The following is a 19,643-nucleotide window of genomic DNA, read 5'->3' as shown; positions in this document are numbered from 1 at the left end:
TGCCTCCGTTTCCCCAGCATGAGGGGGTAACAATGGCCATTGGTACAGAACAAGCGGGAGACCCTCCTCTCCACTCGGTCCCTGCTGTCGCCCAATGAGGCCATTGGCTCTCACAGCTGCCATGTGCCAGCTGGACAAAGGTCCTTCCAGCAGGGCCTGGCCCTAATGACAAAGGCTGTGCCCAAGGGCTTGGGGGCCACTTATCCCACAACAAGGACACCGGAAGGTGAAAAGGTAATGCAAAGCAGCTCAGCCTGGCTCCCCTGCCCACCACGGGGCAGCTTGAGAACTGCGTGGGAGGCAGTTGGGCACATCTCCCAACGTGATCCTCACCTCATGCCCCCTGGAGGACTGCTTACAACAGTGCCCTGGCCCGGATTGACTCAGCAGAGCAGGAGCTGCGCAGGAGCCACCAGGCGCAGCCCAGGCCCACAGGCACGCCGCGCTGGGAGGACACGGGCCTACCACCGCTTGCACCCTCCTCTTCTTGGCCAGTCCCAGTCCCGCAAGCACAGGAGGTGTACACATGGACATGATTCTAGCATAGCACTGCTTTTCATGACGGAAACACACAGACTCTGTCCTTTGAGGCAGGAGATGGTGAAATAGATTCTTGTGCACCCTTAGGGGGGTCTTCTGCACCCACAAAATCAGCCCAGGAGAGCCAGGGCTGAGGTCTCCCTTTGGCCATCACAGCTGAGTCACTCCCTCCCTCTACAAATCCCAATGAGTGTCCAGTGGTGACTGGGCCGCCCTGTCCCTCACTCACACAGCTCAGTTCAGCAAGAGGCAGGTGGGACACTGTGGACCTGGAGGCCCCACATCTTGGGACAAATCAAGCTGCTGACCAGACAGTAATTCAGGCAAATTTGGAAGCAGGGTCATCAGATAAAATACACGATGCCTAGTTAAACCTGAACTTTAAGCAGTGAATAGTTTTTGCTATAAACATATCCTATGCAATGTTTGGGAAATACTTGTACTGTAAAATTGTTTATCACCCGGCCGGGCGTGGCTCAGCGGTTGAGCATTGACCCAGGATCCAGGAGATTGCAGTTCGATTCCCACTCAGGGCACATGGCCGGGGTTGCGGGCTCAATCCCCAGTTGGGGGACCTGCAGGAGGCAGCCGATCAATGACTCTCTCATCACTGATGTTTCTCTCTCTCTCTCCTCCCTTCCTCTCTCTGAAATCAATAAAGATACACTTTTAAAACAAATTTGTTGTTTATCTGAAATTCGAATTTGACTGATGTTAAATCTGGCAATCCCATAAAGAAGCCAACCCCCACAGCAGTCAGAGGTGACCAGCAGCTGAGCCCAGCGTCCGGGGGCTCCCCACCTACCCTGGGCCAGGCTTAGCCCTGCAGGTGTTGTAGTCGAGACAATAATAGTATCAGGACAGGGAGCTGTGAGGATCAATGGAGCTGACCAGGGTTGCACCCCCCGGCCAGACAAACGTCCCCAAGGTCATCGCAGCGCTTCCTCATGCGCCCCTTCTGAAGAACTGTACTTCCTTTTCAAGGTGCGGTGACGGGCAACCTCCGAGTGGGCCAGGGTACAAGGGAACAAGCCTTCGTTTGGTCCCTGCCCGCACGTTTCTGGGGAGCCCTGGTTTGGGTCCAAACATTGAGTGGGAGGCGCCCCCTAGAGGTGGGGTGCACGGGCTGCAAGCGCCCTGGCGTCGGAGCGGGTCCGGCCGCCACAGCCCGCGGTGTTGGGCGGGTCACGGGCACCCAAGGGAGGAGGCTCTCCGCTGGAAACAGGCAAGGACGGGGTGGGAGTGAGCGGAAAGTGAGTGTGGCCGGGGAGCAGGGACCCCAAGGTGTCCAGGGCACAGGAAAGGGATTGATAATGGAGCGGCCGCCCCCGGGGCGCGCTTCCTGGGGGAGAGCCTATGGTCAGCGCGCGGGCCCGCTCCGGCCGCGGCGTCTCCGCCGGTCAAACCCCGCTCTGGGTCAGCGCAGAGGAGCATCGGCCGAGCCGGACCAGAACGCCCGGCCACCTCGGGGTTCACGTGACAGCGGGCGGCCTGGGCCTCTGCAGGCCCTTTCCGGGCCACCTCCCCCCCGGAATTGTGGGGACTGCGCCACCAGCCCCCCATTCACAGATGGGAAGCCGATACTCAGGCCCCAGACAGCTAGGCCCGCTTTGAGTCCACCGGCTGCCCAGCCGGCGAGGCCGACCAGAGCCCGCGCCCACCAAGGGGCCGCGCTCAGCGGCGTGGCTGCCGCGGTTCACTGGGAAGCCCGCGGCGCGTCCGGGCGCCGAGCGGGCAGGGAACGCGCCTCCCAGGCGCCAGGGCACGAAGGAGACTTAGGCCCGAAGGGCTCGGCAGCCTGCCCGACGCAGGCCCTGCCGGGACCCGCAGCCCATCCCGAGAGTCCGCCACCGTGGGAGGTGAAGGGCGCGCGGCGGCGGATTCGCAGCTGGGGCAGCGCGGGAGGCGCGGCCTTGAAAGGGGACGGACCCGGGAGGGTGGGCGCGGCCGGGGCGTCCTGGATGGGGCGCTGCTTGGAGCTCCGCGCCTGGCTGCCTCCGGGCCCGGGCCCCCCCGGCCCCGCCCCCGAGCAAGACTCCGCCCCACCCCGCCCCGCCCCCGAGCAAGACTCCGCCCCCGCCCCGCTCCCGAGCAAGACTCCGCCCCCGCCCCGCCCCGAGCAAGACTCCGCCCCGCCCCGCCCCGGCCCCGAGCAAGACTCCGCCCCCGCCCCGCCCCGAGCAAGACTCCGCCCCCGCCCCGCCCCGCTCCCGAGCAAGACTCCGCCCCGCCCCGGCCCCGAGCAAGACTCCGCCCCGCCCCGCCCCCCCCGAGCAAGACTCCGCCCCGCCCCGAGCAAGACTCCGCCCCGCCCCGCCCCCCCGAGCAAGACTCCGCCCCCGCCCCGAGCAAGACTCCGCCCCCGCCCCAGCAAGACTCCGCCCCCCGCCCCCCCCGAGCAAGACTCCGCCCCCGCCCCACCCCAGACTCCGCCCCCACCCCGAGCAAGACTCCGCCCCCGCCCCGAGCAAGACTCCGCCCCGCCCCCGCCCCGCCTCGCCCCTGCCGCGGGTTGGCGCTGACCAGCCGGGAACCCTCCGCCGCCCCGCGCGGCCCCGCCCCGGTGCGGTCCCGCTGCTCACAGGCGCGGGGGCCCGCCCGGGCCCGCCCCGGCCGCAGCCCGGGTGAACACGCCCAGGCGCCCACCTGCCGGTTACTCCCGAGGCCCGCGGTCCCGGCGGCTGCGCCTCGGTCGCTCCCCGGGGCGAGAAGCCGCTTAGCGTAGCGCTCAGGCCGGAGCTGAGCCACAGGCGACAGAAGCCTTTGAAAGCCCCACTCGCAGAACTGACTGCGGCCTGTTCTTTCTTAACTGCTTGACTGAGGCGCAACTTTCAATTCGGCTATTGGCGTTCGACAGTTTCCCGAGTCGCGCAGCGATCGCCACACCCTAATTTAGAGCGTCTCCCGCCCTCACCAAATCCACTCCGTTTCCGGAGGTCCGCGGGGTCTGACCGCGCTGCGCTGCGCGGCCGCACCGCCAGGGGGCCCCACCGCCGGGGGGCGGGGCGGGGCCGCGGGCGCGCGCCGGGCCGACCCTCTGCTGCGCCTGCGCCGGCGCCGCGCGCGAGCCCGAGCGCGAGCCCGCGGAGCACGCAGCCCGGCGAGTGCGCCTGCGCGGAGCCCGCGCCCGCCGCTCCGCCCGCGGCTCCTGGCAGCGCGGCCGGGCCATGGGGGAGGCGGAGGTGGGTGGCGGGGGCGCGGCGGGCGACAAGGGGCCGGGCGAGGCGGCCGCTAGCCCCGCCGAGGAGACCGTGGTGTGGAGCCCCGAGGTGGAGGTGTGCCTCTTCCACGCCATGCTGGGCCACAAGCCCGTCGGTGAGCGCCGCGCCGCGGCCCTGCGGGGGCGAGCGGGCAACGGCCGGGCGCGGGGCGGGGCCTCCCCGGCGCCCCTCCGCTCCCCGCGCCCGCGCCCGCCCGCTCGCCGCCGCCTCACGCCCGCCCCCTCCCCCGCAGGCGTGAACCGGCACTTCCACATGATCTGCATCAGGGACAAGTTCAGCCAGAACATCGGCCGGCAGGTGCCGTCCAAGGTCATCTGGGACCACCTGAGCACCATGTACGACATGCAGGCGCTGGTGAGCTGGGCCCCAGCCCCCGCGGCGCCCCCGCCGTGCCTCCTGGGCCTGTCCTCGGGAGGACCCTGCGCTTAACGAGGCGCCTCCGAGTGCTTTGCAGAAAGACACCTGGCGGTGGCGGCTGCCGCCTGTGCAGAACCCCTGCGGCGGGTGACCGGGGACGGTCTCCAGGGAGGTCACGCAGAGCCAGCCCGAGGGAGGGGCCTTCATGCCGTCGTCCGCCCTACGGAGGCCCCGGGAGTGCCCCGGGCAGGACGGTGAATCTGACGGCCCGCGAGCACCGGGCCGGCGTCCTCGTGGGCTCCAGCTGGCCCGGTTACCTAGGTGACCAGGAGCCGGGGGGACGGGCGTTCCCTGCGGAGGACCGGCGGGTCAGGGCAGGGCGCGCGCTTGGGGTGGGGGTGGGACCTGTGCTGGGTCCGGAGGCTGAGCCTCTGTCCAGATGCTGTGCTGTCCCTTGCTTCCCGTTGACCTTGGGCAAGTCGTTTGCGGCTCCTTGTGAGTAGATGGGATCTAGGTGGCTGCTGTGCCCTGGCCCTGCTGCTGTTGGTGTGCACAGGCCCTTCAAGGACTAGCTGCGCACTAGAAGGGTCCTCCTAGGGTGGCCTCATGTGTGGGCCCATGGCAGGCCTACTCTCCGGGACGTACTTGTTCAGTGGCTCAGCAAAGCTCCCACATCTGTCATGTGTGGGGTCACCTGGTCCCCAGGCACTTTCTGAACCCTGACTTCAGGCTGGTGGGGGCCAGAAGTGGGACACAGAGATAGGTGCAGCAGGGTCCCCTGGTCACCTCAGGGAGATAGGCAGGCAGCTCTGAGACAGACACTCACTCGGGGGGCCCACATGACACTCCCCAGGAGGCTACGGGGTACACCCAGGGCTTTGAGCTCAGGACAGTAGGCCTCTTCCTCTTCCTCTCATGGTCTGTCACTCTTTCAGTCCTGGCCAAGACCTCAGGAATGTCACTTCCTAGACCCCAGCACCGCTCTGGGGACTTGTTAGCACAAGTCCCTGGACCTTACCCATAGAGTGACCAGTGGGAACCCTGGAGCTCTAGGGTTTGTCACAGCTGGAGATGCTGATCAGCATAGTAATGGCTGGCCACCTGGCAACATCGCTCCCACATGGAATGGAGGGAAAGAGCTGGTTTCCTGAATCCCCTCCCACCAACTCACCTTCCCTTGTCCGGTATTCTGTTTATCCAGCGTCTCCATCCCTTCTGGCACACGTGACGTGCAGGACAGGTGAACCATTACAAGCCATCAGTGGTGCCTAGGGTCTTTGCTTTCCTTACCTGCTTTCTGTGGGGTGGGTTTTCCAGCCCACACTCTGTGTTTCCAGGCTGCTGGGCTGCCACTGCTCTCTGAGTGTGTGACAGCTGTTACCACTCTGCCCCTGAGGTGTGTGCCCCTGAAGCGTGACATCCAGCATTCTTCCCCATCCTCACTCTGCCCTTGCTGGCACTGTAGCCCTCCCTGGGTCTATTGACTGTGCAAGCAGGGGAACGAGCTACCTTCACCCCTTCGCACCCACCTCGGCAGCCCCCCAGGATGGCACTGTGCGCTCATTGGATGCCCCTGAATCAGCTCTTACATGTTTTTAGTCACTTGCTAAGATCACATCTTTTTTTTTCTTTTTTTTTCCTTAAAAAAATAAAACTCCGTATTTGCTATCAGCATGAGTCTGAGATTCTTCCATTCCCGAATCCAGAGAGGAACTTTGTCCTTCCAGAAGAAATCATTCAAGAAGTCCGTGAAGGTGAGACTCAGGGAGGGTAGGTTTGGGAATTAGGAAAGGCAGGAGGTGGGCCGAGTGTAGGGTGACAGGGTGAAGGGCTTGAGCCTCGGGGAGAAGTGTGGGTCTCTAGCCTTTGATGCTCGGCCCACCTGGATTGAGGAGGGTGTGTTCAAAAACAGCTTCTTTAAGTGGCCGAGGCCGTCACGTGCCACCCACATCCGGAACAGTCCCAGCCTTAGCCACCCCCAGGTTGGGCCATGTGTAGCCACCCAGCAGTGTGGGCTCTCAGTAAATATCAGCTGTCATCTCCACAGGAAAAGTGATCATTGAAGAGGAAATGAAGGAGGAAATGAAAGAAGACATGGACCCCCACAATGGGGCCGATGATGGTAAGTTTGGAGCTCATCCTGTCCCTCTTCTGGGGCCCCGTCTTCTGGGGGGACACAGCACCCACCCCTAGCAGGGCCTCCCTGCAGGGCGCAGCACAGGTACCAGGCCTGTATTTCTAGCCCGTTGCAGCCACAGTTGCTCTGTCTGGTCCAGCAGTTGAGAGGCAGCCTCTATCTGCTCGGGCAGGAGCCTCGCCAGGCGTGGACGTTGTGCATGTAGCCGACACCATGAACAAACCACAGGGTGGCCCCGGGCACCGGTGGGCCCAGTCAAGTGGACCCAGTGTGCAGTGCTCGAGGTCTCAGTACAGGACAAACCCTAGGTAGCAAAGCCAGCTCCACCTTGTGGCACAGGCTTGAGTGGCAGCCAGGGCAGGTCTTATAGCCTGAGCACGTGTTGCCCAAGGCCCCCAAGGTGGGCATGTCCTCTAGCGGACCAGGTGCTCTGTGGGCTGGTGGGCATCCCCAGCTCAGGAGAAGCTTGTGGGTTCAGAGCATCATGTGTGTAGATACAGATTTTTTTAACTGAACCAGAAGATGAAATAAAATTCTGGATATTCTGTTTTCAGCCAAATGATTTTGTCTCCCAGTTTTTTCATCTTCAGGAAGCTTGGGGAAAGCAACCGAAAAGTCCAGCAAAGACAGAGACAAGAACTCCTCAGACTTGGGGGCCAAGGAAGGGGCAGACAAGCGCAAGCGCAGCCGGGTCACCGACAAGGTCCTGACAGCCAACAGCAACCCCTCCAGCCCCAGTGCCGCCAAGCGGCGCCGAACTTAGATGCTCCTCTAAAAAGGGTGGGCAGCCTTGGTAATCAGGTCGTCAGGGGCCAGGTGCTCAACCCCTGCTGCATGCCCAAGGGTCCCAGGGGCTCTGCTGCACCCACTCACCATCTGGGGCTTGACAGACCTGAAACCAGGATCACTGGCTCAGGTTGAGAGTTCACTTTGTGGTCCATTCTGCTGCTCTTGGCATCAGTGGCCTGAGCTACAGCCTGTGTGACAGACCTGGAGGAACGAGCCATAACACCTGTTGTCCCTGCCTTCCCAGGAGCACCAGTCTTCCTGCTGGTCCATCTGTCCGCCACTCTTGCTCAAGTGACTGTGACCTCAGGAGAAAGGCCACTGAGCCACACATGGTGGACCTTCCATCAGCACCTGAGAAACAGAACTGGGTATTTGGCCTCATTCACTTGTACTGTAACAATGTATATAATGTGGTTGATATTTCACTATTTAATTTCTAAGGAGCCTATTTTACTAGTGTTTTATATGAAAACAAAATACTGCAGAAGTTAAAAACCTGTGTTGTATTTTTTCCGAGATGTTTTGTTTTAAGGTAATGACCGCTGAGATAATTTTTGCTCAGTTTTTATATGCCAGACACAGAGAATTTGTGGTTATTTTTGTATTATTGAGTAACTTACAAGCAGACTGAGTGGAGGGGAGGCCTGACGGGGGCTGATGGCCAGGCCGAAGGACTGCAGAACATTAAAGCACAGAAAAGCAACCTGGACTTGTGTGGTTTTCATACCAAAATAAGTTATTTTGGCTACAGTAGGGAGTTTTTATTTTTCCAAGATTGATAACTGAAGCATACACTTAGATGTATACTTGACTCACTTGATACATTGTAGGTACAAACTCATAATAGGTGCGGAGTGGTGACCTGTAAATGTGACAGGTCCTTGGGTGCGTGCTGGGAGAGCAAAGGAGGCAGAGCTGGCGCCTCCTTCCCGCTGGACATCTGCACGTGACCAGGGCTGCGATTGCACTGTGCACAGTAGAGGTCCACCAAGTGATGGAGAGGCAGGCCTCCTGGCCAGCCACCAAGCCAACCTCATCCTGACAAACGAGGACACCAATTCCCATCCACCTGGGAGCCTTCCCACCACCTGGGAGCAGGTCAGAACTTGCTGCAGGCCCCCAGGCAAGGCCAGGACCCGGTGCTGAGAGGCTGCCCAGTGTCAGTTGGAGGCTGGCCTGCACCAAACCAGTCACTCCAGAGCCTTGAAGACATTGTTGGCACCCCGCCTCCCCAGCAGGCCAACAGTTCTCTGCACAGAGCATCTTGTGCCGTCTGCTGACCCTGAGCAGCTGCTCTCAGCATCCACCCTATGCCGGAACCATAGCAGAAGTTGGCACTCCAAGGCTTGGAGGCGCCATAGGGGTGTGCGGTCAGAGCACCCTGCCACACGGAGCAGGACTCTAGACAAAGCCTGGGGTGGAGTTGGAGGCTGCCCTTCCCTTCACACTCCTGCCACTGGCCTTTCTCCTATGATAGAGTCCCTTGAGATCTGCACAGAACACACTTCCCCAGCTGCACAGACTCATGGGTGGCTGTTACCTTTCCTTACAGCAGAGCAGGCAATGACTCTTCAAGGGAAGAGAGCAGAGGTATGCCTTACAGAGTTCTAGAACTGATGCGGGGAGGACATGCCCCCCTCCCCCTTGGCCTCCCTCCCTCTGCCAGTGTCCACCACCCTCACTCGGTGCCCACTCTGCCAGGTCCTGGAGTCGTAATGCACAAGAGAGAAACCTGACTGGGAGAGTCCTCCAGAATGCAGATAGCCCTGGGGTGGCACTAAGAGTGGGAGGGGGGCTCCCTCCATCAGGCTCCCTGGGAAACTCGCATACGAAACAGCGTCTTCAGGGACCTCAGAATGTGCTGCAAACGACTAGTCAATAAATCTGCCTCGTTTCAACTGTTTAACATTTCACTGCACTTCCAGGAGGAGGGTGGGCAGGTGAGCAGCTGGCTCCACTCCCCGTGCCCTGGCATCCATGGGGGCTGCAGTCCTCAGCACTGGCAGGGCACCCCTACCCTGGGCAGACACAGCTGCCCGAGGTCTCCTGGGCTCCTCAGCCCTCACCAGCTAAGGTCACGGGATCTCAGCTTCCATGAGCGAGGGTCCAGTTCAGTCTGCTGCGTGTGGTCTATGCAGGTCAGGCTCACAGGCATCTGTGGCACGTGATGTTTCCTAGCCGAGAGTCCAGTCCGTGGCATGGGTCTTAGGTATGCTCACCATGTAACACAGAAACTGTCTTAACAAGAAAACATCAAGGATGGGCTGATAGGAATGGACACAGAGTCTCAAAGGCCTAGAGCTGCAGAACAGGAACAAACTCGGTCCTCATGCAACTCACTGCGTTGACCTCAGACTAGAAGCCTCTGCAGTGAGCAGCATTTTGTGCCAAGGACTCTTGGACCTGAGTACCTTTCCTGCGTGGCAGGCGGGTGGGAACCAGGCAGCTGTGGTCTCAGTGCTCCCTGCTCTGGCCCAGCCCTCATGGGGGATCCTGAGGGACAGTGGGCTCCCAACAGTTTTTGAATACATCCTGTGCCACAGCCGGGTGCAGCGGTACTCCTGTGTGGCTGGTTGAGTACAGATGGGCGGACTTTGGCCAAATAACATGGCCACAACCATTTTTGCCTGAGGAAAGTGTTAGAGCAGGTCTAACCTGATCCTGCCCCAGCGAAACTTCTACAAGAGCCCTGGCAGGAGCTGCGCCACCTCCAGGCGCTGCCCACTGCTGGTGTGTGGCCAAGCACATGGAGCAGCACGTGCGAGGGCCTGTGATGTGATGCTGGCGCTATGCTCTCCGCCACCTCGTGCAGCCCGGGTAGCGAGCTGCCTGGAGTGCTGAGCCCACAGTGGGCATCTTCAGAGCCCCAGCTTGTTCCAACAGCAGAATCGGGGGTCCAGGATTACCACCCCCTCTGAGATGAGCTCTGTGCAAACTGCACACAAAAGCATCTAATGGGGTGATTGGGTGTGACTATTATGAATAAAGAAGCAGTTGGGCAGTGTCTTAAGAACAGGAAAAGGTCTGCAGTTCTGGCCCTGGCAAGAGGCAGCAGTGGGCAGGCTGTTTGACAGGCTGGGGTGGTGAAGCCAGGGTACTCTCCTGAAGGGCTCCCAGAGGAGCCTGCCAACCCTAGAGCTCCCAGATCAGCCAAACCGTGAATGACCCACATCCCCAGCACCTCCATCAGAGGCACCCCCCCATCTACCTGGGTATCATGGCCAAGGGCGCCAAGCCAGAGGCAAACTGGCTAACGAGGTCAGGCCCGTGACCGAAGTCCTCAGTGGGCTGACCCCACTCCCTGGGAAATCTACCTTGGCCATCAATTTGCAGAAATGCCCAGAGCTCCATACCTTTGGGGGAGTCACCACTGTCTTTTTAGAAAGCCAGGTGTGTGTACACAGGTTCCAACCAGGTGGGAACATGCCCGGAGAGTTAATGAAGGTAGACATGTCAGGAGCCCTTGGCACCAGCACTGAGGCAGGCCCTTTGCTGTGCTCGAAGCCAAAATTGGAAGGCTCTGTCCCACTCTCAGTGTCACCAGCTGCACAGTACAAGGAGTGTCACCATTCCCAGGCACAGGCAGCCTGAAGCCTGTTTGCTGGTTTTCGGGGCCAGGAGAAGTCGGTGTCCCTGCGGGGCTGGGCTGTGGCCTTCTCCTCTCGACCCCCACCACCCACAGGCAGCTCTCCTCATGGCCAAACCTAAAAGCCAGACTTGGGTCTTAGCTATTTTTTTTGCAATAATAAAGTGGTATAGTATAATAGTTACCGAAAATGGTTCTACCTGAGGTGGCCACTCCCAATTTTCATTTTGAGGGTGTCACCCACCTTGCTGGAGCTGGTGTCACCAAGCAGATGTCAGAGGCAGAGGTTGCATAAGGGATCCACAGTCACTGGGAAATTTGCAGCTGCAGGCAATTTTCAGGCGTCCCCAATCTGCCACCTCCCAGCCCCGAGGGGATCAGAAACTGGTGTGGGCCTGCGGTGAACTTCCTTGGTGGCCCCAGTCATTTCTGCCTCCTGGTGTTGGTGCCGCGGGGCTCCCGCTGGCCTGTGGGGGACACAGGATCTCCATCCTGCCGCCCCAAGGACATGAGTTCGCCCGCAGTCTGAGGGAGCTGGGAAGCGATGGCTCCCCAAACAAGCCTCTGATGAGGCTGCAGCACAGCTGATATGGGGAGGGCATCCTGCAGGGACACCCGGCGTGGCGGCAACTTCCAGGCGCACACTCCTGGGACCCTCCTCCAAGGACATTCCCTGGGGGGCCGCGAACTCCAGGGGACATCTGAGGCCCTCCAGGGGGAGCATTCTCGAAGGGGAGAAGCTTGGGGGAAATCCTCGGGGTGGGGGTGATCTGGGAGCGGTTCTGGGGGCAGACACCCTCTGTGGACAACCTCCGGGGCCACCCTTCAGGGGGATCCTCCCTGCAGAACCCCCAGACTGGCATCTTGGGGTGGGGGACATCCTCTAGGGTGGGCGTCCTGGGCGAGGGGGTTGAAATTCTCGGGCGGGGTGCCTCGGGAAGGCGGAGTCCAGGGCACGTCCTTCCGGGGGCGGGCACCCTGGGGCGCGCGGCGCCCGCAGCCCCGGGCCCGCCCCGCCCGCCCCGCCCCCGCGCTTCCTCCCGGTTCGCTTTCGCTTCCGGCGGAGCGCGGTCCCGGCGCCACCGAGCATGGACGATCCGGACGGCGACTCGACCTGGGAGGGCGACGAGGAGGACGGCGAGGAGGGCGGCGAGGAGGGCGGCCCGGGGGACGCGGAGCCGGAGGAAGAGGAGACCCCGCCCGGCGCGCCGCAGGTGCCCCCGCCCCCGCGCCGCGCGCCCCGCGCCCCCGCGCCCCGCGCCCCCGCCCCCGCGCCGCGCGCCCCGCGCCCCCGCGCCCCGCGCCCCGCGCCCCCGCCCCCGCGCCGCGCGCCCCGCGCCCCCGACCCCGCGCCCGCGCCCCCGACCCCGCGCCCCGCGCCCCCGACCCCGCGCCCCGCGCCCCCGCCCCGCGCCCGCGCCCCCGCCCCCGCGCCGCGCGCCCCGCACCCCCGCCCCCGCGCCGCGCGCCCCGCAACCCCGCGCCCCGCAACCCCGCGCCCCGAGCCCCGCGCGCCCCGCACCCCAGAGCCCCGGCTTGGGGTTCGACTCCCTCTCCAGCTGCACCCTGTTCCCGACCCTGGGCCTCTTCGTGCCCCCCTCATTATCTTACGAACACCCCGAGATCTGCCCCTGCTTCCCCCCCCCCCGCAGGGGCCCAGCCAGGGGACCCCGCATAGAGAGCCAGGGCCACCCTAAGACCGATGCCCCAGGGCCAAATCTGCGTTTCCTGAAAGGGATGCCCCTGACACACCCTTGACCCCTGGCCCCTGGCCCACCCCTCTGCGCCGCGCCTCCACCGCCGCCGCCGCTCAGCCTCCTGGTTGCCTCTCAGGGAGCACCTGCCCTGTTCCCCACCACCCAAGACTCCCCTCCATGCCGGGGCCGCCAGCCCCCCGGCCTGACTACCCCTGCTGTTCCTCACTGGGGGCAGCACCCACCCTCTTGGGCTGGGGCTGGCCTTCCACCCTCTTGGAGGTGGCCTTGGAGGCTGCAGCCAGGACCACTGGCCATGCCCAGTGGTTACTTCTAGTTACCATTGGTTATTTGCTAGCACTGTTACTTTTGTTGCCACCAGTTACTTCTCTTGCCACTGGTTGCTTGTTGTTAGGGGTTACTTGACAGCACTCACTGGGGTATGGGTGCCATTGTTCCAGCTGGGGTCCCAGGAGTCATGGAGGGATGGTGCCGGGAATGATAGCCGTCACCCTGTGTCCCAGTTGCTTTTGGATGGAGGTATTTTGACTGCATGTCTGGAGAATCTTGAACCCTCCTGTGTGGTTTCTGGGATGGATTCTCCCCATAGCAGATGAGAGCCCTGGTTTTCAGGTTTATCTCAATGCCTTGAAGTGGTCAGTGAGAGGAACCCCGAGAGGTCCCTAGACCAGCCTGCAAGACCAGTGGCCTCAGCACACCCAGTGTTTCGGGCAGGAACAGGTTTCTTGAGGAGGCCAGCCGGGCAGTGGTCAGGGTCCCGGGCCTGGAGTCACAGGGTGGGAATCAGTTTCTGTCCCCGAGCAGGTACTGGCAGGTGTGGCAAGATTAAGTGAGAGGACACTGTCCTCCCACAGTTCCATAGGCCAGGCTCCTGAAAGCCTGCCCTGGCGCCTTGTCCACCCTGTGAGATGCCCGTGATCCTCTGATCCCTTCCCCGGAGGACTCCCATGGGGCTCCTGCTGCCTTGCAGTGCTGCCCTGCAGTGTTGCCCCACTAGCCCAGGGGCAGGAGAAACAGAAACTGATGGAGAAGTGGGACCTGTCCCTGCTGAGTTTGTTTTGTTCCTTGGCCTTGGCCTATAGGAGAGAACTTCACCAGCTGGCTCTGGTTTAGGGCAGAGGAGCAGCTCCAGGCCATGGCTGGAGCCAAGGTCATTGAGGGGTCTTAGGGATTGGGGATGGGGTGGAGCCAGGGGATGCAGTGGTAGGCCTGGCCTCCTGACCCCTTCCAGCGTGCCTTCGCTCCTCCCAGGTCCTGGGACCCAGGTGTCTCCCCAGGATGACCTGTTTCTGCCCTGGCCCCTCATCCTCTCCCCGCCTCAGACAGCCGGGCTCAACCCCACCCTATGCCCCCTGCCCTTGTAACAAGGTGGGTCGGACTGCATTTACCTAGCATCCTACTCACCAGTTAACCTCCCATTCTTCCTGGGACCCCAGGGTGTTTGGCCAGTAGAGACAGAGCTGCCAGGGTTGGGAGGGCAGTGAGGACTTGTTACAGAGAAGCCCCCACCCTCACCTCCAGCGGGGCTGGTGGCCAGATGAGGGTTCTAGTCACTGAGCGGCGGGGTTGGGAGAGATAGGACTGGCTCCCTGGACCTTGGTCATTCGTTCCTTCATCAGGCATTTGGGGCCCCTCCTTGGGCTATAAGTGGCAAGGCCGCTGTCCTTGGGGACACAAGCCTGGTGACAACTTATAGCACAGGGCAAGGAGGAAGTGCTAGGGAAGGCGGGGTTGCCTGGGGAGATACAACCAGTTAAGTGGGGTAGCCGACACACACAGAGGAGGAAGTGAAGCTGGAGCTTGGATGGCTGCCCCCCAAGAATGTTCACATAGGCCTGGGGGTCCTGAGAGCTGAGCAGGGGGCAGGCCTCACACCATGCACTCAAGGCCCCTCTGGTTTGGTTGACACCTGGCACAGGTCCTTGCTCCCCTCGCCAGAATGGGGCTCACAGGGGTGGGTCCTGCTTGCTGGCGGGCCTCGAGGAGGGAGGGGGTCTTCCATGGGGTCTCACCCTTTCTCTTCTCTTCCCAGTCTAGGCCGACAGGGTCCCGAAACTGGAGGGCCGTGCGGGACACGCGCAGGTACCGGCACCACTACCCGGTACGTAGCTGCCTGCGGCACCCGCTCCCTTACCCGCCTGGGATAAGACCCTCCTGCCTTCCACCCTACAAGGCCGGTGGGACAGTGTGTCCCTCCGTTCCCTGCCCGGAGCCTCAGCCTCTTTGCCTTTACAGGGCGGTCACAGTGCCAGCTCGGCACATCCACCCAAAGCCCCCCACCACTCACCCACTGCAGTAGCTTCCTCGTGTCCTCAGCCCCTGCCCTCTGCACCCATGGGTCTCAGGCAACCCTTGGGCTCCCTCTGGGTGCAGGTGAAGGGGACCTCCGGGCACTGGCCCATGTTGGTGAGGGAGGAAGTGGTGAGAGGCAGGTGGTGACCCTGAGGAGTGAGGGCTGGGGTTGGGCACACGGGGTCTTTGCCGGCATTCAGGATGTCCGGAGGTCTTCCAGCTGGGAGCAGATCCCCCCAGGAACGCCCGAGTCTGAGGGGCACAGGGAGGCGGCCTTTGTCTAATGATGTGCCCCACCTGCACTCTGGCTCTTCACTCCTTAGGATTTGATAGAACGGGACAGCAACGGGGACATGCCGAACCTGAGTTTCTACAGAAACGAGATCCGGTTCCTGCCCAATGGTGGGTGCCTAGTCGCCGCCTGCAGCCCCGACCTGCTGGGGTGTCTCCTGTCCTCTCTGCCTCTGGGTCTTCAGGGACCTGGGCTGGGACTGCTGCATGTGTGTCCTGTGGTTTTCAGGTAGCCCCACAGCGCCCCCTGGAGGCTACTGAGGGGACGCCCGGGCTCCAGCCTGCAGCTTAGACCCCACAGGCAAACTTGCTGTTTTGGGCCAGGCAGTAAATAGGGGTGGCTTTGCAGGCCCCAAGGTCTCTACAACTACTCAGCTCTTCTGCTGTAGTGGGAAAGTCACATATGTCAACTAATGAGTAAGTGGTTTTTACATTTTTAAATACTTGTGAAAATTTAAGGTAGAATAATATTTGTGACTTAAAAGTTATATGAAATTCAAATTTCAGTGTCCATGAGTGAAGTTTTATTGGAACCTGTGGTCTGTGACTGTTTTCCTTAGGACATGGCATAATTGCTGCAGAGGTCATGTGGCCACACAGCCTCAGATATTCACTGACCCTTTGCAGAAACAGTGGCTGCCCAGTAGGAAGCCAGGGTATGGGTGGGGCTTGGCTGCAGGTTCTGTTAGAGCAGAGCCCTGCTAACAAGCCATGGCTTGGGGGACAGTGAGGACCTCTCCCCTGCAAAGACAGATGTAGGTCTGGGACCAGACCACTTGCCCCTCCCTTGGGTATAGTTGTCTCTCTGGGGTCTGTTCTCAGTCAGCAATGGGGGGTCCCCGTTTCCAGGTTGCAAAGGGGCCAAGGTCCGAAGTTGGGGGGTTACAATCACATGAAATGTACAACTCAAAGCTGCGGAGCCCCAGGGTCTTCAAGAAAGGGGGTTAGTGGGGACTGGGCTTTGAATAGCTCTACACTGACTTATCCCCATGGGGCTCCTAGGCTGTTTCATTGAAGATATTCTTCAGAACTGGAGGGACGACTATGACCTCTTGGAGGACAACCATTCCTACATCCAGTGGTGAGCAGAGGGTGGGGCAGGGCTCTGGGAGGTGGAGCTAGGCATCTGGAGAGGGGCTGGGCCTCCTGGGGAAGATTCTCCGGGAGGAGGGGTAGAGCTGGGGGGCTGGGGCTCTGGGGAGGGGCTGGAGGGCCTGGCTTAGGCAGCCTCTTTCTGGAATCCCCTTAGGGAACATACTGGGCCATTTCCAAAGCCGAATTCGGTGCTTATTGTTGGGCACTGCAGGCTCTGCGGTTGAGGGAAAGACCCTGCCTGTCCTGAGGCTTGGGTTATTTTGCGGTGAACAGTCTCTGTGGCTGGCTGGGAGCTGAGGCTATACATGGGGGACAGGAAGGGCAGCAGGCACTCAGCCAGCAGCTCTGTTGGCCCCGTTGCGGGGTTCTAACCAAGGCTTGAGGTGACCTTTGACATTGCTCCACAAACAGAGTGTTTCTTTGAGAACAGCTCGCAGGGGGCCTCTCCTGGGCACAGGATAACACGGGAATAACTCTCAGCGTCAATGATGAGAGAAAGAACTAAGAACAAGAAAGACAGCCAGCCGCCCTGGGCGAAATGGCTCGCTGGTCACCCTTGCTGCTGAGCCCATGCTGAGGGCCCTGTGGGCCACCCTGGAGCTCTCCTGCCCCCTCACCCCTTGTCTTTATTGTGAGAGCCTGTGGCATTTGTGTGTCTAGCCAGACCCTCTTAGGGTTGAGTAGTGAGCCCAGAGGGTGGTGAGCCACCCCAGGCCACCCAGCCAGCATGTGCCCTCATGGCTGGGAGCCGAGTCTACCCCTGATGGGACCTGTGCTGTCTCTTCTCCCATAGGCTGTTTCCTCTGCGGGAGCCGGGGGTGAACTGGCACGCCAAGCCCCTCACGCAGCGGGAGATTGAGGTGAGCCAAGACCTCTGTGCCCCTGGGGAGCCACTTGCAGGGGAGGAGCAGGAAGACCCCCCCAGTTATCTTTCCTCAAGTTGTCCTCGCCTCTGCCCAGGTGCATCCCGCAGACCTCTAGAGAAATCAGACTCTTTGCTGCCGGGAATCTGGGGCAGGGGCTAGCATTTGTCACTCCTGGTTGGGGCTGGAGCAGGACCCATTCCAGAGGGACTGGTGGGGGAGTTACGGAGAATTTCAGGAGGTATAATGTGCTCCTAGGAGATGGTGGGCATCTCCTGCTCCATGCCAGCCCTGGGAGTCCCCTGAGCTCTCCCCAGCAGCTCAAGGAATTCCTCTCAGGACTAAAGGGGACGCTTCAAGCTCTAGTGACCTTGTAGCAACTCAGAGTAAAGAGACAGTTATATTAAAGAGTCTCAGGTCTCCTTCACCCGATCACTTTACCCTAAAAGTCTGAGTCTAAGCCTCTAGATGAATCAGGCCCAAGGGAGGCATCAGCCAGCCAGACATCTGTGCCGGGGACGGCCCCTGAGCTCTCCACTCTCCTCTGGCTGCTTTCCAGGCATTTAAAAGCTCCAAGGAGGCCAGGGAGCGGTTTGTCCAGGCCTATGAGCTCATGCTGGGGTTCTACGGGATAGAGCTCGAGGACCGAGACACCGGCAAGGTACGCCGAGCACAGAGCTACCAGAAGCGCTTCCAGAACCTCAACTGGTGAGGACCCCACCGCGGCAGCCGGCGGCCAGGTCTCAGGCTGAGGAGGGGCTGTGCTAGGTTTCAGGAAGGCTTCGGGGAGGAGGGCGAGCGACTGAGGCTCCGAGCGCCCTCCTTGCTTGCAGGGTGCGGTGGTCCCGACCGTGATAGGGCGCGAGAGCCTGAAGCCCCACTGGTCAGTGTAGCTTCTTAGCTCCGCCCGACTAGCCGCGTGCCGTGGGTCGGGCGGCCCAGTGGGCCGGCCAGCTTCGCGGCACAGCCTCCGGGGCCTGCTGCGCACAGTCGGGAGGCGGCGCGGGTGGGTCCGCCCGGCGCAGCCTGCTGGAGCCGCCTCCGAGCCCTCCGGCCACGCGGGGGCGGTGGTGTTCCGTGGCCCCAAGGGGACAGTCACCCTCCTGGAGGGTGGCGGGCACCGCCCAGTCCCCGCGGGCCCAGCCCCCGGCGGGCCGTGGGAGGGGCGGGCCTGCGCCGGAAGCCGCGCCAGCGCCCTCGCTCACCCGCCCGCAGGCACAGCCACAACAACCTGCGCATCACGCGCATCCTCAAGTCGCTGGGCGAGCTGGGCCTGGAGCGCTACCAGGCGCCGCTGGTGCGCTTCTTCCTGGAGGAGACGCTGGTGCGCGGGCAGCTGCCGGGCGTGCGGCAGAGCGCGCTCGACTACTTCCTGTTCACCGTGCGCTGCGCGCGCCAGCGCCGCGCGCTGCTGCGCTTCGCCTGGGAGCACTTCCGGCCGCGCAGCGGCTTCGTCTGGGCGCCGCGGGACAAGCTGCGCAGGCGCCGGGCGCGCTCCCCGCCGCGCGCGCCCCTGCCCGAGGGCCCCGCGCGGGCCGAGGAGGAGGAGGGCCCGGGGGACCCCCTCGCTGCCGGCGCCCCGGGGCGCGCCTGCGGGCCCGGGAAGGGCGAGGGCGGGGACAGCGTGGCCGAGGGGCCCCGGCGGCCAAGCCCTGAGCCCCGGGAGGGGGGAGCCCCGGAGGGGGACCCGGGAGAGGCGGCGGGGGGCCAGGGGGTGGAGGGGCCCGAGCCTTCGAGCCCCAAGGAGAGCAAGAAGAGGAAGCTGGAGGAGAACCGGCCGGAGCGGGCCCCGGGGGATGCGGGCCCCCAGAGCGCCTCGGAGGTGGAGATAATCGCCCTCAACCTGGAGGGCTGCGCCCTGAGCCAGGGCAGCGTCGGGGCGGGGACCCAGGAAATGGATAGCCAGGACCCTGGGGAGACCGAGCAGCCCGGCCCCCGGCCCCCAGGGGCCGAGGTGGCCGACGAGGTGAGGAAGCGGAGAAAGGTGGACCAGGCGCTTGCCCCCGCAGGGCGCCCCGAGGCCGGAGGGGGCGAGAATGGGGCGGAGGGCGAGGCAGAAGGCGGCGGGGCGCCGGAGGAGGGCGCCTCCGGGAGCCCCGCCGCCGCCGCCGCGCCTGCCTCGGGCGAGGGGGCGGGGCCTGCGGAGGGGGCGGGGCTGGCTGCCACACCCCAAACTCCCAGCGGAGGGGCCCGGCCCTGAGCTGCGGGAGCCCTGTTCCCAGCGCCCAGCAGTGCTGGCCTCGCCCTGGTGGTCACTGCAGCTGCTGGAAGCACAGGTCCCCGGGGGAAGGCCAAGGACTCCAGAATCCTTACCTGACCTCCTCTGCTGCCTCCCTCCTTCCCTCCTTCCCTCTGTATGCGGTTGACCTCGTCTTTGTAAATTGGCCCTTAAGGGTCTGGGGGTGGGAGTGGGGCTCACTTTCTTAGTCTGGTGCCAAGGCTTTTTCTGAATAAACTCATTTTACTTAGAGTGTTTTGGCATGGACAGTGGTCCTGTGGGTGGCCAGAATGGGTTGGGGCTGATTTCATGAGCGATGCTGCTCTCAGGACTCTGGCCTGCCTGTGTCACCACTTTGCCCACATGTAGTTCATATGGACACACAGCAGAGGTGCAGCCCTCAGGCACACGTGGTCTGCCCAACGCACCCTGACCACATAGTCTCCCAGAGCCCCTGGGGCTGGACAGTTGGTTCCTTGACTGCCTTTTGTCATCAGTTCAAGAGTAAGTCTGGGACCCGGCTGGGCGTGGCTCAGCAG

At 62.4% G+C, this 19,643-nt stretch overlaps 2 protein-coding genes across 3 annotated transcripts; both read left to right on the top strand.

Moving 5' to 3' along the window:
• The first annotated feature begins 3,640 nt into the window (after positions 1-3,640).
• Positions 3,641-10,726, top strand: MRGBP (MRG domain binding protein). 2 transcript variants are annotated; one of them, XM_081149204.1, is made up of 5 exons: positions 3,641-3,855; positions 3,994-4,115; positions 5,791-5,872; positions 6,166-6,240; positions 6,831-10,718. In XM_081149204.1, exons 1-5 carry the CDS (start codon positions 3,708-3,710, stop codon positions 7,016-7,018), a joined length of 615 nt encoding a protein of 204 aa, XP_081005330.1. In that variant the 5' UTR covers positions 3,641-3,707; the 3' UTR covers positions 7,019-10,718. The 2 variants fall into 2 exon arrangements, with proteins under 2 accessions (XP_081005330.1, XP_081005329.1); XM_081149203.1 differs by having other exon boundaries at positions 3,663-3,855; positions 7,289-10,726.
• Positions 10,727-11,679: 953 nt separating this feature from the next.
• Positions 11,680-19,356, top strand: OGFR (opioid growth factor receptor). Its single transcript, XM_081150331.1, has 7 exons — positions 11,680-11,844; positions 14,378-14,446; positions 14,961-15,039; positions 15,931-16,009; positions 16,817-16,883; positions 17,446-17,594; positions 18,102-19,356. Exons 1-7 carry the CDS (start codon positions 11,719-11,721, stop codon positions 19,084-19,086), a joined length of 1,554 nt encoding a protein of 517 aa, XP_081006457.1. The 5' UTR covers positions 11,680-11,718; the 3' UTR covers positions 19,087-19,356.
• Positions 19,357-19,643: the final 287 nt, after the last annotated feature.

The sequence above is a fragment of the Miniopterus schreibersii genome (genome assembly GCF_964146895.1).
Source record: "Miniopterus schreibersii genome assembly, chromosome: 10".
NCBI lineage: Eukaryota > Metazoa > Chordata > Mammalia > Chiroptera > Miniopteridae > Miniopterus > Miniopterus schreibersii.
The sequence above is the reverse complement of the archived record's forward strand: the minus strand, read 5'-3'. Positions and strand labels throughout refer to the sequence as shown.